We start from the raw sequence: 17,113 nt of genomic DNA, 5'->3' as shown, positions 1-17,113 counted from the left end.
ATCATACTCAATGAACTCTTTGGTGTCTTGCCTCTTTTGCCCAACTTTATGTGTTAAGAGATTCATCCATGCTGTTGCTTAGCAAGAATAATTTGATCATTCTCATTGCTATATAATGTCCATCATATGAATATACCACAGCTTATTCCATTCACAACTGTTGATGGACATCTGAGTTATTTGCAGATTGGGGAAATTATGATTAGTGCTGCTATGAACATTCCTTTACGTGTTTGTTGGTGAATATACATAGGTAAATTTCTGTTGGACCTTTGACTGGAAGTGGAATTGGTAGGTCATAGGGTATGTGTATTTTCAGGTTTAATAGGTACTACTAAATACCAAAGAAGTTGTATCAAGTTACACTCCCAATGAGAGTATATGAGGTTTTTCTTATTCTATATCCTTGCCAACACTTGGTATTATCTGCCTTTTTCACTTTAGCCACACTGGTATGTTTATAGCATCACATACAGGCATGCCTTGTTTCTTTGTGCTTTGCTTTATTTTGCTTCACAGATATTGTGGTTTTTTACAAATTGAAGGTTTATGGCAACCCTGCGTCAATTCTGTTGGCACCATTTTTCCAATAGCATTTGCTCACTTTGTGTCACAGTTTGGCAATTCTCACAATATTTTTTTTTCCTCACAATATTTCAGACTTTTCCATTATGATTTGTCATGGTGATCTGTGATTAGTGATCTTTGATGTCACTATTGTACTTTTTGGGGGTTGCCACAAACCACACCCGTATAAGACAGCAACTTAATAAATGTGTGCATTCTGACTGCTCCACTGACGTCATCTGTCTCCTTTCCTCAGGCCTCCCTACTCCCTGAGACATAACAATATTGAAATTAGGCCAGTTAATAACCTTACAATGGTCTCTAAATGTTTAAGTGAAAGAAGACCTACATGTCTCTCACTTTAAGTCAAAAGCTAGAAATTAAGCTTAGTGAGGAGGGCATGTTGAAAGCTGAGACAGGCCAAAAGCTAGGCCTTTTGCACCAAATAGTTAGCCAAGTTGTGAATGCAAAGGAAAAGTTCTTGAAGGAAATTAAAAGTGCTACTCCAGAACACGTGAATGATAAGAAAGCGAAATAGCCTTATTATTGATATAGAGAAAGTTTAAGGTCAAATCAGCCACAGCATTCCCTTAAGCCAAAGCTTAATCCAGAGCAAGGCTCTAACTCTTCAATTCTGTGAAGGCTTAGAGTGATGAGGAGGAAGCTGCAGAAAAAAAAGTTTGCAGAGGTTGGTTCATGAGGTTTAAGGTAAGAAGCCATCTCTATAACATAAAAGTGCAATGTAACGCAGCAAATACTGATGTAGAAGCTGCAGCAAGCTATTCAGAAGATCTACCAAAGATAATTAATGAAAGTGGTTACATCAAACAAAAAATTTTCAGTGTAGAAGAAAGAACCTTAAATAGCAAGAAGATACCATCTAGGACTTTCATAGCTACATAGAAGTCAATACCTGGCTTCAAACTTCAAAGAACAGGCTGACTCTCTTTTTGAGGGCTAGTGCAGCTGGTGACTTTTAGGTTGAAGCCAGTACTCATTTACCATTCCAAAAATCTTAGGGCCCTTAAGAATTATGCTAAATCTGCTTTGCCTGTGCTATATAAGTAGAACAACAATGCCTGACTGACAGCATATCCAGGCTTGAATTACTGAATATTTTACTCAACTGAATGTTTGAGACCTACTGCTCAGAAAAAAGATTCCTCTCAAAATTTACTGCTCAAAGGGGACTTCCCTGGTGGTGCAGTGGTTAAGAATCCGCCTGCCAGTGCAGGGGACACGGGTTCAATCCCTGGTCTGGGAAGATCCCACATGCTGCGGAGCATCTAAGCTCGTGTCCCACAACTACTGAAGCCCGCGTGCCTAGAGCCCAGAGCCCGTGCTCCGCAACAGAAGAAGCCACTGAAATGAGAAGACTACACACCACAATGAAGAGTAGCCCCTGCTCACCACAACTAGAGAAAGCCCACGCACAGCAACAAAGACCCAATGCAGCCAAAAATAAATAAATTTATTTTTAAAAAAAATTTACTGCTCATTGACAATGCACCTGGCCACCCAAGAACTCTGATGGAGATATACAATGAGATTATTGTTGTTTTCATGCCTGCTAACACAACATCCTTTCTGCAGCCCATGGGTCAAGTAATTTCAACTTTCAAGCTTATTATTTTAAGTACTTTGTAAAGCTGTTGCTGCCATAGATAGTGATTCCTTCAATGGATCTGAGCAAAGTAATTTGAAAACCTTCTGGAAAGGATTCACCATTCTAGATACATTAAGAACTTTCATGGTTCATGGCAAGAGGTCAAAAGATCAACATTAACAGAAGTTTGGAAGAGGTTTACTCTAACCTTCATGGATGACTTTGAGAGGTTCAAGACTTCAGTGGAGGAAGTAACTGCAGATGTAGAAATAGCAAGAGAACTAGAATTAGAAGTGGAGCCTGAAGGTGACTGAATTGCTGTAATCTCATGATAAACTTTAACGGATGAGCAAAGAAAGTGGTTTCTTGAGATGGAATCTATTCTTGATGAAGATCCTGTGAAGACTGTTGAAGTGACGACAGAGGATTTAGAACATTACATAAACTTAGTTGATAAAGCAGTGGTTGGGTTTAAGAAGATTGACTCAAACTTTGAAAGAAGTTTTACTGTGGGTAAAATGCTATCAAACAGCATTGCATGCTTCAGAAAACCAATCACTTGTGAAAGGATGAGTTAATTCATGCAGCAAATTTCATTGTTTTATTTTAAGAAATTGCCAGAGCCACCCCAGCCGTCAGCAACCACCACCCTGATCAGTCAGCAGCCATCAGCATCAACACAAGACCATCCAGCAACAAAAAGATTACAACTTACTGAAGGCTTAGATGATGGTTAGCATTTTTTAGCAATGAAATATTTTAAAATTAAGGTATGTATTGTTTTTTTAGACATAATGCTATTGCACACTTAATAGACTATAATATACAGCACACTATAGTATAGTAAACATAACTTTTATATGCACTGGGAAATTAAAAAATTCAAGTGATTCACTTTATTGAGATATTCGCTTAATATTGTTGTGGTCTGCAATCAAACCCGCAATATCTCTAAGGTATGCCTGTATTCGTTTTAATTTGTTTCCTTCTAATAATGAAATTAAGCACTTTTTTTATATTTGTTAGTCATTTGGATATCTTCTTTCATAAAGTTTCTCTAAGACTTTTGCATGTTTTTCTTTTGAGTTGCCTGTCTTAAGTTTTTTATCAGATATATTGACAACAAGTATCTTTTCCCATTCCAAGTCTTTCCACTTTCATAATAGTGCCTTTATATGTATTGACTCTTCTTAATTTCAGTGTAGTCTTTTTTTTCATAGATTATGCTTTTCTGATGAATGTTCCATCTGGTTTTGACTATTTTCCCATCTTTCCTCAGTATTCTTAAAACTATTCATCATAGTTTTTGGGGTTTTTTTGTTTTGTTTTGTTTTGTTTTGTTTTGTGGTATGTGGGCCTCTCACTGTTGTGGCCTCTCCCATTGTGGAGCACAGGCTCCGGACGCACAGGCTCAACGGCCATGGCTCACGGGCCCAGCCGCTCCGCAGCATGTGGGATCTTCCTGGACAGGGGCACAAACCCGTGTCTCCTGCATCGGCAGGTGGACTCTCAACCACTGCGCCACCAGGGAAGCCCAGTTTTTTTTTATGTCCTTGTTTTATAACTCCAGTACCTCAATCATCTGTACATATGTTTTTATTGTTTTTCTCTGTTTCTAGTCATTTGATTCTGTCTGTTAGTGTGCTTGATAGTTTCTGAAGAATTGGTGAGGCTCTGAATAATATCTTTCTATAGACGAGATTTATTCTGTTCTCTGGCAGGTAGAGTAGGGCCTGGTCACCTAATCTGCTCAGGTAATGGTATAAATTCAGGCCTGTTGTTATTTTGGTAAGTCTCCTATATCTACTTCACTCTGGCTTTTAAGATGTAGCCCTTAGTGGATTCCAGCTGAAAGCTTGGAGTGTTCACCAGGGCCTCTCCGCCTCGGTGGCTTCTAAATCTTTACCTTTACCTCCTCAGCCCAAAATTCCAATGAGATTGCCAAAAATTTCACTCTGATTTTTAGTCTTTCTGCTTAATGTCTTAGACTCCTTAATAACATTATATTTGATATACTGTAGCAGCAAATAAAGATATTTAAAACATTAGAAATATAGAAATATTAAATGAAGAATTTTGAGATTGATAAGAGATTTTGACTATAGTATAATGAAAAGAGTTGCTTATAGTTGTAGTTAAGCAACAAAATAAATACAGCTATTAGTCTTTCATCCACTATATGACTATTATTGAATACTAGTAGAAAAAAGTATATACAAAATAAACTTTGTAAGCTGTGTTAAAGGCCAAAAATGAGTAGAAGAGTAAAATATTATTGATAAAATTTAGATCTGAACTTTTTTGTTGTTAATTGAACTTAGAAATAATAGCTTTTGTCAGAATCTTTTATTGATAAATTTGATATGGAAAAAATTATTGAATTTGTTTAAAAGTGCACATGAAAAACAGTTGATTTCACGAAATGGAAATCAGTGTGTGGGAAATGTATCCTTCTGCTCATGAAGTATTAACTGCACAAGAATTGTTCTTTTGCTGTAAACAAACAGAAAACTAGACTAAAGAAAAGAAATTGTGTTTAGACATTGTTCAACAGGGAGCACACAATTATGATCCCTGTGAGAAAAGAAACAAAAGAAATGCACCCTACCATTGTGCCAGTTCTGCCTGGAGGCATTTCCCAAGTTGAAAAGCAGGGGTGGGAGGAGCCCAAACAGCCTGCTGGTCTTGGTGCATTTAGATCAGATATTGGAGAATATGAATTATCTAGAATTTGTGAGGCAAAGCAAGAGAGGTAATTGCATAAAGGTAGAGCTCTGGAGATCTGCAAAGGGAACCCCTTGAATCATTGGCTGAATACAGATCTATATGTGCAAAGCATGAAACTACAAGAGGCTGGGGCAAGAACCACTGAAAAGAAGAAGGCCATACATTTTTTGAAGGTTGCACAGGGCTGGGAACATTTTGCTTTCTCACTGGCTGTAGTGAAGAGACTTAGCATGCACCAACAGGTAGAGTCCTTGGATGGGTATAGCTGTAGTGAGGCTAAATTAATTCTGGACTAAAAGACTCCAGTGGACCTACCCCAGAAAGCTAAAAGGACTCAAAGGAGTCAGAACTAATCATGGGTAATTTAACTGTATGCCAGAACAAAGTCCAACACTCTGATAGAATGAAACATCATCCAACAGTGTGAATTTAACAATGTCTGACATCTAATAAAAACTTACCAAGCATGCAAAATATGAAAAGTAACCCATAACAAGGAGAAAACCAAAATGATAGAAACAGAATTAATATGGTTGTTGGACTTAGCAGACAACATAAAATAGCAATTATCAGTATATTATTCATATCTAACAACATAGAGGAGAATGTCAACGTGATAGAAATGGAAGATATAAAAAAAAGACCCAAATTGTACTTCTAGAGATGAGAAAGACAATAAAGTGAAAAGTACATTGGATAGGATTAATAACAGAATAATTACTGGCTTTTTAAAAATCAGTGAAATACCAGAAACTGTTCAGACAAAAGCATGGGGAGAAAACAGGCTAACAAAAAAATGAACAGAGCATCAGAGACTTGTAGAACAGTATCAAGTAGTCTAATATATGTATATATCATTGAAGTCATCACTAGGCAGGGGGGCAGGAAAATATATCTAAAATTTGTCCAATTCTAAACCCATAAATAGAAAGGAAGAAAGAAAGGTTAACAAAGCTAAGCAGAAGCATAAAGGAAAAACACATCATAACCAGACTGCTAAAAATCAATGGTGACAAAATCTTAAAAGCAGCCAGAGAGAAAAGACACATTACATAGAAAGGAACAAAAAATAAGATGAGAATTCTCACTGTAAACTATTCAAACTTTAGAGATGTCGAAAAGGAGACATCTCTAAAGTACTGAAATGGAGAGACATCTCTAAATCATTAAAAGAGGAACTGTCTACAGTTTCTACAGTTCTACACTCAGTGAAAATATCTTTCAGACGTGTACAAGAAAATGGACTTTTTCATACTCAAAAAAAGTGAAAGAATCCATCAGCAGCAAAATTGCACTACAGGGAATGCTAAAGGAGTTTCTTCAGGTAGACGGAAAATAATATCAGATGGAAATTTGGATCTATACAAAGGTAAAGTTATGAAGCGTGCTGGAAATTATAAATATGTGGATAAATATAAAATATTTTATTGTTTCTATATAGGGTATATATGTATGTATATATCACACTATTCCTTTGTACTATGTGGTGTGTATATATATGTTATAATACTGGTTGTCTGTAGTATTTCTGTGTACAGGCAACAAACAGTTGGAATTTTAAATTAATACCATTTACAGTAATATCAGAGTATGATATTCATAGGGGTAAATTACCAAAATACATATAAGACCTAACTCCAAAACAAGATTTCTGGTCCAGCCTGTAAGGTGTCATCACTCCATACTAACAAGTAAAAGCTGAATAGACTGAAAAAAACCACTCTTCTTTGATCCACCAGAGAAGTAAGGTCATAGAGCAAACTACTGACACCCAATTTGGAGACAGAAACAGGTGGAAACAGAATCAAAACGCCCTGGAAGTGGAGCAAAAACCTCCGTGGCAACCACTGCTGGGGTAGGGAAACCTAAATTGTAATTGCTGGAGGCTCAGAGTAAATAAATCTCAGAGATAAAAACTCCAAGGGGGGGGGTCCAGGTAAGGGAGGGGCACAATTTTGTGAGTTTTACCTCTAGAGCTCTACTGATCTTTGCAGTGAATGTTGAAGAAAAATCCTCTCATGCTTCCAGCAGGGGGCAAGATAAAAAGAAGCTTTTGAAATACACCAGAGCACTCTGTTCTTAACAAGGCCTGCCATCAGGAGAAAGTATTACCAGAGATTAACCTACCTGGAGGAAAGGAAATATCTAATACCTACTCCCTCCAGCCTTCCACATGGAGGAAGAGAAATACCCAACTCTAGCCCCCTCTAGCCATCCTGTCCCACCTAAGAGGGGTATGGAGACTGGGCTGCATTAGTGAATTTCATACTCTAGGGGCACAGGCTCATTGAAAGACTGAGACCTACTCATAGGACTAGTAGAATGCTTCCCCTTCCCCCACATTTTACCACTACATTACTAAAGGCATGTTTACCATAGTTCCTTTTACCCAGTACATCATGTCTACCTTTCAACAAAAAGTTACATATTAAAAACATATTATAAAAAAAAGAGATATTAAAAACCAGAAAACACAATTTGAAGAGACTGAGCAAGCATCAGAACCAGAGTCAGATATGGCAGGAATGTTCAAATTACTAGACCAGGAATTTTTTTAAACTATGATTAATGTGCTTTAATGGAAAAAGTAGACAAAATGCAAGAACTGTTAGGTAATGTAAGAAGAGAGATGGAAATTCTAAGAAAAAGAAATGGTTGAGATCAAAACTACTAACAGAATGAGGAAAGCCTTTGATGGGCTCATTAGTAGAATAGACATGGCTGAGGAAAGAATCACCAACCTTAAGAATATGACAATAGAAACTTCCAAAATGGAAAAGCAAAGAGAAAATAAAAGACAAAAACAACCCAGAATATCCAAAAACTTAGGACAACTACAAAGGGATATATATGCATAATGGGAATTCCAGGAAGAAAAAAGAAAGGAACAAAAGCAATATTTGAAGTAACTGTGACTAAGAATTTCTCCCAAATTAATGTTAGACACCAAGCCACAGATCCAGGAAGCTCAGAGAATACTAAGCAGGATAAATACCTAAAAGAGTACACCTAGACATATCATATTTAAACTTCAGAAAATCAAAGCTAAAATCTTGAAAGAAGCCAAGGAAAAACACCATACGTGTAGAGGAGCAAAGGTAAGACTTACATTCAACTTCTCCTTAGAAACTATGCAAACAAGAAGAAAGTAGAGTGAAATATTTAAAGTGTTGCGAGAACAAAACTTACCAACCTAAAATTCTTTACAGTGTGAAATTATCTTTCAAAGGTGAAGGAAAAAGACTTTCTCAGGCAAACAAAAATTTAGGGTATTAGTTGCCAGTAGATCTGCCTTGCAGGAAATGTTAAAAATTCTTCACGGAGAAGGAAAATAGTATGTCAGAAAATCAGATCTACATAAAGAAAAGGAAGATCATCAGAGAAGGAATGAGTGAAGATAAAATAGAATGTTTTATCTTTCTTATTATTAATTGATTTAACTGACAAGAGTTTGTTCAAATTAATAGCAACAATGTATTTGATTATGTATGCTTGTGTGTGTGTGTGTGTGTGCATGCTGCATTCACGCACTTATATATAAGTGAAATGAATGGCAGCAATGATTGAAAAGGAACAGGAAAGAGGAATTAGGAATATTTTGTTATTATAAGGTACTTGTACTACTTGTGAAGCAGTATAGTATTATTTGACAATTGACTTGGATTAGTTGTCAATGTGTATTGCAAACTCTGGGGCAACCACTAAATACAGAAGTGTAGTTTGCTAAGAAAGGAGAGAAAATGGAATCATATAAAATGTAGTTTTATTCATAACTGCCAAAACTTGGAAGCAACCAGGATGCCCTTCAGTAAGTGAATGGGTAAACAAATGTGGTATAGGGTTGGCCAAAGTTTCCGTTGGTTTTTAAGTAAAAATAAAAGAAACATTTTTCATATTCACCAAGAACTTTGTTGAACAACATATTCACCATTTTGTTCCACTACCTTCTGACATTTTTCAGGCAACTTCATAATTCCATCTTCCCAAAGCTTGTTACCTTTTTGAGCAAAGAACTGTTCCAGGTGCCTTTTACAGTCTTCCAGGGAATTGAAATTTTTTCCATTAAGCGAATTTTGTAAAGAGTGAAATAAATGGAAATCCAAAGGTGCAAAGTCTGGTGAATACAGCAGATGAATCAGAACTTCCCAGCCAAGCTGTAACAGTTTTTGCCTGGTCATCAAAGAAACATGTGGACTTGGGTTACCCTGATGGAAGATTATGCATTTTCTGTTGACTAATTCCGGATGCTTTTCATTGAGTGCTGCTTTCTTTTGGTCTAATTGGGAGCAGTACTTGTTGGAATTGTTTGGTTTTCCAGAAGGAGCTCACAATAGAGGACTCCCTTCCAATCCTACCATATACACATCATCACATTCTTTGGTTGAAGACTGGCCTTTGGTGTGGTTGGTCGTGGTTCATTTCACTTGCCCCACGATCCCTTCCATCCACATTGTTGTACAGTATCCACTTTTCATCTCCCGTCACAATTTGTTTTTAAAATGGAATGTTTTCATTATGTTTCAGTAGAGAATCGCACGTGGAAATGCGGTCAAGAAGTTTTTTTTTGCTTAACTTATGTGGAACCCAAACATCAAGGCGATTAACATAACCAAGCTGGTGCAAATGATTTTCAACGCTTGATATATTTTGAGTGTGTCAGCTATCTCTTGCCTGGCATAATATTAATTGTTCTCAATTAATGTCTTGATTTGATCTCTATCAACTTCAACTGGTCTACCCAACCGTGGAGCATCGTGCAGCAAGAAAATCTCCAGCACGAAAGTTTGCAAACCACTTTTGACGTGTTCGATCAGTCATAGCACCTTCTCCATACACTGCACAAATCTTTTTTTGCATTTCAGTTGCAAATAATAAAGCATAATGTGCCGAAAATGTTGCTTTTTTCTTCCATCAATATCAAAATGGCTTCACATAAATTTACCAATTTTGATAAGTTTTTTTAAATGCATGCTGATATGGCAGGTGACACAATACAATCTAACAAAATTGTTTTGAATGAAGTTAAAGACATCTAAGCACTACTAGATCCATGTTACGGAAAAAACCGAACAAACGTTTTGGCCAACCCAGTACATTCAGGCAATGGAATACTGTTTAGTGCTTAAAAAAAAATGATCTATCAAGCTATGAAAAGACATGGAGGAAACTTAAATGCATATTATTAAGGGAAAGAAGCCAATCTGAGAAGGCTGTATACTGTATGATTTCAACTATATGACATTCTAGAAAAGGCAAAACTGTGGAAATAGTAAAAAGATCAAATGTTGCCAGAGGTTGGTGGGGAGGGATGAATAGGCAGAGCACTGGGGATTTTTAGGGCAGTGAAACTATTTTTTATTATACTGTAATGGTGGCTACACGTCATTATATACTTGTCAGAATCCACAGAATATCCTAACACTAAGAGTGAATGTTATTGTAAACTATGAAGTTTGGGGGTAATGATGTTAACGTAGTTTCATCAGTTGTAACAGCAGTACCCACTGGCAAAGGATTGTGTGGGAGGTTGTGTGTGGGAGGGATAGGGGGTATATGGGAAAACGCTGTAGTCAATTTTGCTGTAAACCTAAAGCTGCTGTAAAAAAAAACCCAGTTAATAATTTTTAAAAGTACAAAATATTGCTGTGAAAAATTAATGGAAATATAAATATATGGTGAGATATGCCATAAATATATGGTGAGATATGCCATGTTTACAAATCAGAAAATTCATTGTTAATATCACTTCACCCAAATTGTTTTGTATATTTAATGCACCCTTAAACAAAATCATGGCATCCTTTTCTGTAGAAAGTAACAAACTGATCATAAACTTGTATGAAATGCAAAAGACCTAGAAGGTGAAAACAGTGTTATAAGAGAACAACGTTGGAAGACATACACTACCTGAGTTCAAGACTTACTATAAAGCTATAGTAATTAAGAGAATGGTGTTGGCATAAGGATAGAAATATAAATCAATGGACAAATTAGAGAGTATATATAGAGTCCATTGGTTTTCAGCGAAGATGCCAAGGTAATTTAATGGGGAAGAGAGAGTTGTTTCAACAACTGTTGCTGAAATAACCAGAGGGGAAAAGTGAACCTCAACTCTTACACCATACACAAAAATAACTTGAAATGGATCATAGGCCAAATACAAAGGCTAAAAATTAAAAACATCTATGAGAAAATGGTACAACCCTGTGTGTAGAAAATTCATGTAGCAAATTAAATGGGCTTACTGAAATTTGTGTCAAGGTTTTCTTAACAAAAATTCTGATTTTAAATGTCACATTCAAAAAAGTGGAGTCGGGGTCAAATGGGAGCAAAAGACAGTCTCATGACTCAGAATATTCTGTAACCATAATCAGCATCCTTTATCATCATTGCATAGTAAATATTGCTACTATAGTGATATAGAGTAGTGGCAGAATTAATTTTTTAATATCTTTATTTTTTATAGTTCTACATCAGTAACAAGGTTTTAATCAGTTTCTTTTATACATTGTTTCATTTTCAAGAAGGCAAGTATATGTGCTAGAGTGACTTTTGTATATTTTGTACATTTATATATGTTGAATACTTATAGTTCATACATTTGGATTTATTGTAAATGGATTTCTATTAAGTTTTTTTTAATAAATTTATTTATTTTTGGCTGCATTGGGTCTTTTGCTGCTGTGCGCGGGCTTTCTCTAGTTGCGGCGAGTGGGGGCTACTCTTCATTGCAGTGCATGGGCTTCTCATTGCAGTAGCTTCTCTTGTTGTGGAGCACAGGCTCTAGGTGCGCAGGCTTCAGTAGTTGTGGCACATGGGCTTAGTTACTCCGTGGCATGTGGAATCTTCCCAGACCAGGGCTCGAACCTGTGTCCCCTGCATTGGCAGGTGGATTCTTAACCACTGCGCCACCAGGGAAGCCCTCTACTGTTAAGGGTCTATGTTTATTGTATATCATGAACTTTCGGTCATATAAATAATTGGCTATACACAGGGTTTCTTGGGTACTTGGTTTTATCATTTTCATTCCACATCCTCCCCATTGTTAGGTTAAAACATATCAGTTATGAAATGTTAAATTAGAAGAATTAAAACCATTGATTGCACATCTCAGCATAATCACGTTTATTTTATTTATTTATTTATTTATTTATTTCAGTAAAGATGATATCATGTTGATTTCTGTGGAAAGTCCTAATTTGACAACTCCAATTACATCAGATCCAACAGGTATCTTAAAATATGACCTAGCAAATCAGAAAGCCTCAAATCAGTATTTGTTTAAAATAGAGAATTGAATATTATCTTTTAATAAAATAAAAGTTTTAATTCTACTCTCAAAAATGTTTAATTTATATCTGTGATTAATATTACCTGAATAAATCAGTGATTGCTTAATAAAATTGAGGTTTCTTGTTAACTTTGTGTTTATCAATTTATGGCCTTTTGTTTCTTTACTGTGTTTAATGGCTTTGTAAATTATAAAACTACTTAACCTTTCATATCCGTTATTTGTACTTGTTTACTCTGGTCTTGTTGCTGATAGTGATGGTTTATTTTTTGTTTGTCTTTTGTTTTATCGAGTTATAGTCTACTAGTTTGTCTAATCTTTAGTATCTTTGATTTTTTTAAACTTTTATAAATAATACTTCTGTTACTCTAAATTTAGAGTTTCTCATTACACTTAATGTAAAAATCTTTAACCTTAGATTTCCAATAAATTTCCTTTCCCTTAAAATAGCTATCTTTTTTGCCTCATAATTTCTCCTTCAAAATTCCCCATTTCCTTTTCATTTTTAATATACATTAGAGACTTTAATTTGCATCTTAATTTCAGAAAGCTTTGTCTGCACTTATATAGCTACTTAATTGCCACTATGATTTGGGCTGTTAACATTGTAAATCAGATAGTTAAGGGATATTAAGCATTTATCTGAGGCTTTTACTGGTTCTGTGAAGAATCCTCCTCAGCCATCTCAGGTGGTCTAGTCTAAAGATACTATGAATAAAAAATGTGTAAATTTCCAAGTTATTTCCTCAAATGCTATAGTGGTTTACAGATAGATACTCAAAAAAGAGTTACTAATATAGCTGTAAAGTTAGAGAAGGAAAAAATCTTTTGAACCAAAATTAGAGTTTGCTTTTTTTGGACTGGTTCATTGGTCTTTGGAATAAGTAAAGTCGATTGAGTTACATTTTTGAGTTACAACCATGATTATATAATGGTTAAGTAGCATCCCCATTATTATTGTTTCAGCATTCACATATTATAAAGTCCATAAATATTTAATAGTTAATAAACTTGTCAAATGTTCATATTTTAATAATTTTCTTTCAGATACTGGAAAAATTACATCAGGAAATTCTAACAATTCACCTGATGCTGAAACTGAAGCTATGGTAGGTATTAAATATTGTCTCTGAATATTGTTTATTTGAATACGTTAGTTCTAGGAACTTTAGTGTTGCTACATGTTGGATGACTCATCTTTGTCATTCATTCTTTGGGAGATTCATTCTCTGAGAAATTAATGTCTCCTAGTTAGCGTGACTAGGTTTCAGTCCAGCTTAAACATTAAAAAGCAAACAGCTAATGGTAAACATATTTCACAACCATATTTATTACCAAATTAACTCATTTAGACTCTGCTTAGTTATATTCACAGAAACCATATAGTATTTCACGAGCTTCTCTTTCATAGTAGAGTTAAATTAAGCTGTAAGACTTATAGAATGTTCAATCTCTAGCTTCTAAATAGTAATTTTAAATGATACGTGTTTTATTTTTTAAAAACATTTTCTGTTGAGGCAAAATCTTATTTTTTTAACAACTTTTCAGGCTAAAGAGAAGAAACTTGATTCTGTGATTGATCTAACGAAAGAAGGCCTGTCACACTGCAACACAGGTAAAGGATTTGTCTTTTTCAAGAAAGAGGGAAGGGTAACAACTCAAAATACATTTGACCCATTTATGAAGTTTTTTTGTGTGTGTTAGTGTGTGTATTTAGTAGCTCTATGCAGTTTTATCACGTGTGTAGATTTATGTAACTGCCACCACACTCAAATTTATACAACTGTTCTATCATTACAAGGTTCCCTCATGCTATCCCTTTATAGGATTTTTTTAAGAATTTGTTCCCAGTCCCTAAACCCTGGCAACCACTAATCTGTTCCTCACTATTATAATTATATGTTGTTTCATGGATGTTATATAAATGTGATGTAATATGTATCCTTCTGATATTGGCTTCTTTCCCTTAGCTTAATTTCCCCCAAGGGTCATCCAAGTTGTTTAGTAACTATTCCTTTTTATTGCTGACTAGCATTCCATGGTGTGGATGTGTAATGGTTTATCCATTCACTCACTGAAAGACATCTGGGTTGCTTGGGACTATTAGAAATCTCTTTTCTACCTGTGAGACACACTTTTTTCCTTAACCATAGCAATACTGGCTGTGAGAGGATGCTAGGGCATAACATGAAAATGCAGAGGGAGAGTGACAGCAGTGCCCTCTTTCTCAGATTTAAACAAAAAGAAGTAAAATAGAGTCTTCTGGGGCTGGTAATCAATCATAAGGTTTCATCTCTTAATTGCACTTGAATGTTTATGGTACTCTTGATGAAATATTTGATTCCACTTATTAGCATTAGTAAATTAATATTTAAAAATGGAGATTACTACAGGAACTATATAGTCCAATTCATTCTCTGATCTCAACTGTGGATCCAAACAAAGGTTGGAACCATTGGAATCTTTAGGCACCCCATGATTGAATCAAAAAACCCTTCAGTTTCCAATTTCATGAAGATTAGAATGAATTAAAAAATGAAATTGGAGTCCATAATGAAGTATCCTTAATGATTAACAATTTTAACATTAATATTAACAATTAAGATTACTAAATATTTTTTAAAGTACATGATACAGTATTCGAGTTGCAGTAAAATAAAAACATAGATTCATTCAGTGCTTGATAAAATAAGTTATACCTGTAATGGGGTTGAGGGGGGATTCACTTTGAAATCGAGCAGTTGGAAAGATAAATCATGCCAATTCATGATGCTAACTCATGATAATGTGAATGTGAATCTGTTTTGTAAAATGTTCAGTTCTGAATAAGGGTATAGTTAGTTAGTCAGATGAAACTTGGAACGTTTCTCATATTCCCAGGCTTGATGAATGGTATCACCAACTCATCCAGTTTCTCAAGCCGGAAGTAAGAGTCACTTTTGACTCATAGATATGCCTCATTCCACTGTGTAGTCAGCTTTCAAGCTCATCAGTTGTCTCCCGAAAAGCTAACAGATGTAGTCCATATATTTCCTTATTTCAGAATTCTATCATCTGTAGTCTATTGCCATAACTTAATAACTAATATTTCTGTCCTAACTTACTGCTTTTAATGAATCTTCTAAGTTGCCACTAAAATATTATTTCCTGTATCCAAATCTGGTTATGTTTTTGTCTTTAGGATAAAATCCAAATTCTTTAACAAGATATACAAAATTCTTAATGACTTAAACCCTGAAAATGTTTCTAGATTTATCTTCTACAGATTCCTTACCTCTTCTTTGATGGCTTCTCAGTAGGTAGTGCTTCTTCTCTCCTTGCCATCACCACATATCCTGTTCTCTTTGCCAGGAGTGCTCTCCCCTCTGTACCTCCCCAGGCTTGTCTGATGACCCCACTTCTCATCCTTCAATATTCAGTTTAGACACTTGTGACAAACTGTTCTGGCAGAAATTGTCATCTTTGCTCTCCTTACCCTTGGTATTTTGTGCATGCCTATATTATACCTTTATTTCATTGTTTCTGTACATATCTGTTTTCCTAAAAGGACTTGAAATTCGTTTCAGCAGCATTAATGTTTTTATTAATCTGTATGTTTTCATCTTTTTAGCACAGTGCTTGGCACACAACATATGTTCCAAAAAAAAAGGGTTGAATTAATGCAGATTTTCCACTAAATAGTTTTAAAAGAAATGTAAGTTTATATACTGTGAATAGGAGTGTAAATTAATCTTTCTGGAAGACATTCTGTCAATATCAAAACTTTACAAATATGCAAGCCTTGTGACTCAATTCTTTGAATAGTTACCTGAAGAAAATAAAGTATAGGGGAATACGAAAATGTTCATTGCAGTGCTATTCATGAAATATAAAACTTTGGAAACCCTTAAAGTTCTAGGAATAAGGAATTAATTACAAAAATTAGATTTATATGGTACAACCATATTCAACCATTAAAAATAATGTTGAGGAAGTATATGTATTGATGTAAACATGTTAATAATATAACAAGAGAAAAAAGTTATAAAAGTATATATGTAGAGTCATGGTGTAGTAAGTGGGCTCAGACTTAACTTTTCTTCAGTAAACAAGTAGAAAACTAAACAAGATATAAGAAAAAATTTTTTAGATATTGCAGTACAGGACTGCAGTCCCTGAGAGAAGGGAAATGCATGAGATGAGCCCTATGGGCTGCCCCAGCTTTCTTCCTAGATTGTGGTGCACTGATGGAGATCCCAAGCAGAGAATGGCTGTCTTGCTGAGGTAAAGAGAGATTGGCATTCAGAGAGGCTGAGGCAACTGGAATGAGGGGAAGAGTACTATCAGATGAGGAAGCCACTTGGAGAAAGAGCTCCAAGAGGTTAGCATAGGAGTCCTTTTGAGTCTTTGCGGAAATATTAAGTCACACATGCAGAGTGAAATTGCATGAGTCTGGGCAGAGAATGACCAAGGACCTTTACACTAAACAATTTCCAGAGCTCAAACAGCAGCGGGAAATGTTTCAGGTCTGACCAGCCATTGTGGTAGATTCTTACTGAATATACGGGTGTAAACTCATCTTAGAGCAAAGGCAACTCTAGCATTGCCCTAATAAAACCAAACTCAGAATTCAACTCACAACCATGTAAAATTCATAATATCCATCATCCAATTTTAAAAAGTCACTCGAGATATGAGGAAGCAAAATGGAATCCATAACCAGGAGAAAAATCAGTCAAAAGAAACAAACTTAGAAATGACAGTTGACAGAATTAACAGACAAGGACCTTAAAAGAACTGATAGAAGTACACTCAGAGATTTAAAGGAAAACATGAACATAATAAGAGAAATAAAAGATATAAAAGAGAACCAAATGAAATAAAAATACTTGAAGTTCAGTGAATGGAATAAATATTATTATATTAATAAATATTAATTAATT

General features: G+C 35.2%; 1 protein-coding gene across 11 annotated transcripts in view; it reads left to right on the top strand.

Moving 5' to 3' along the window:
* Positions 1-17,113, top strand: part of ATF7IP2 (activating transcription factor 7 interacting protein 2) — a 75,776-nt gene that overhangs the window by 36,982 nt on the left and 21,681 nt on the right. For all 11 annotated transcript variants that reach the window (XR_012326123.1, XR_012326121.1, XR_012326122.1 and 8 more), the window contains 3 exons: positions 12,060-12,130; positions 13,239-13,300; positions 13,740-13,806. Coding sequence is in view for 7 of the 11 variants with exons in the window: in XM_019928723.3 (XP_019784282.1) it covers positions 12,060-12,130; positions 13,239-13,300; positions 13,740-13,806 (200 nt within the window). In the remaining 4 variants the exon portion in view is untranslated. The remainder of the gene's footprint in view (positions 1-12,059; positions 12,131-13,238; positions 13,301-13,739; positions 13,807-17,113) is intronic.

Source organism: Tursiops truncatus, chromosome 15 (assembly GCF_011762595.2).
Source record: "Tursiops truncatus isolate mTurTru1 chromosome 15, mTurTru1.mat.Y, whole genome shotgun sequence".
NCBI lineage: Eukaryota > Metazoa > Chordata > Mammalia > Artiodactyla > Delphinidae > Tursiops > Tursiops truncatus.
Note: the sequence above shows the minus strand (reverse complement) of the source record. Positions and strands in the feature narration are given on the sequence as shown.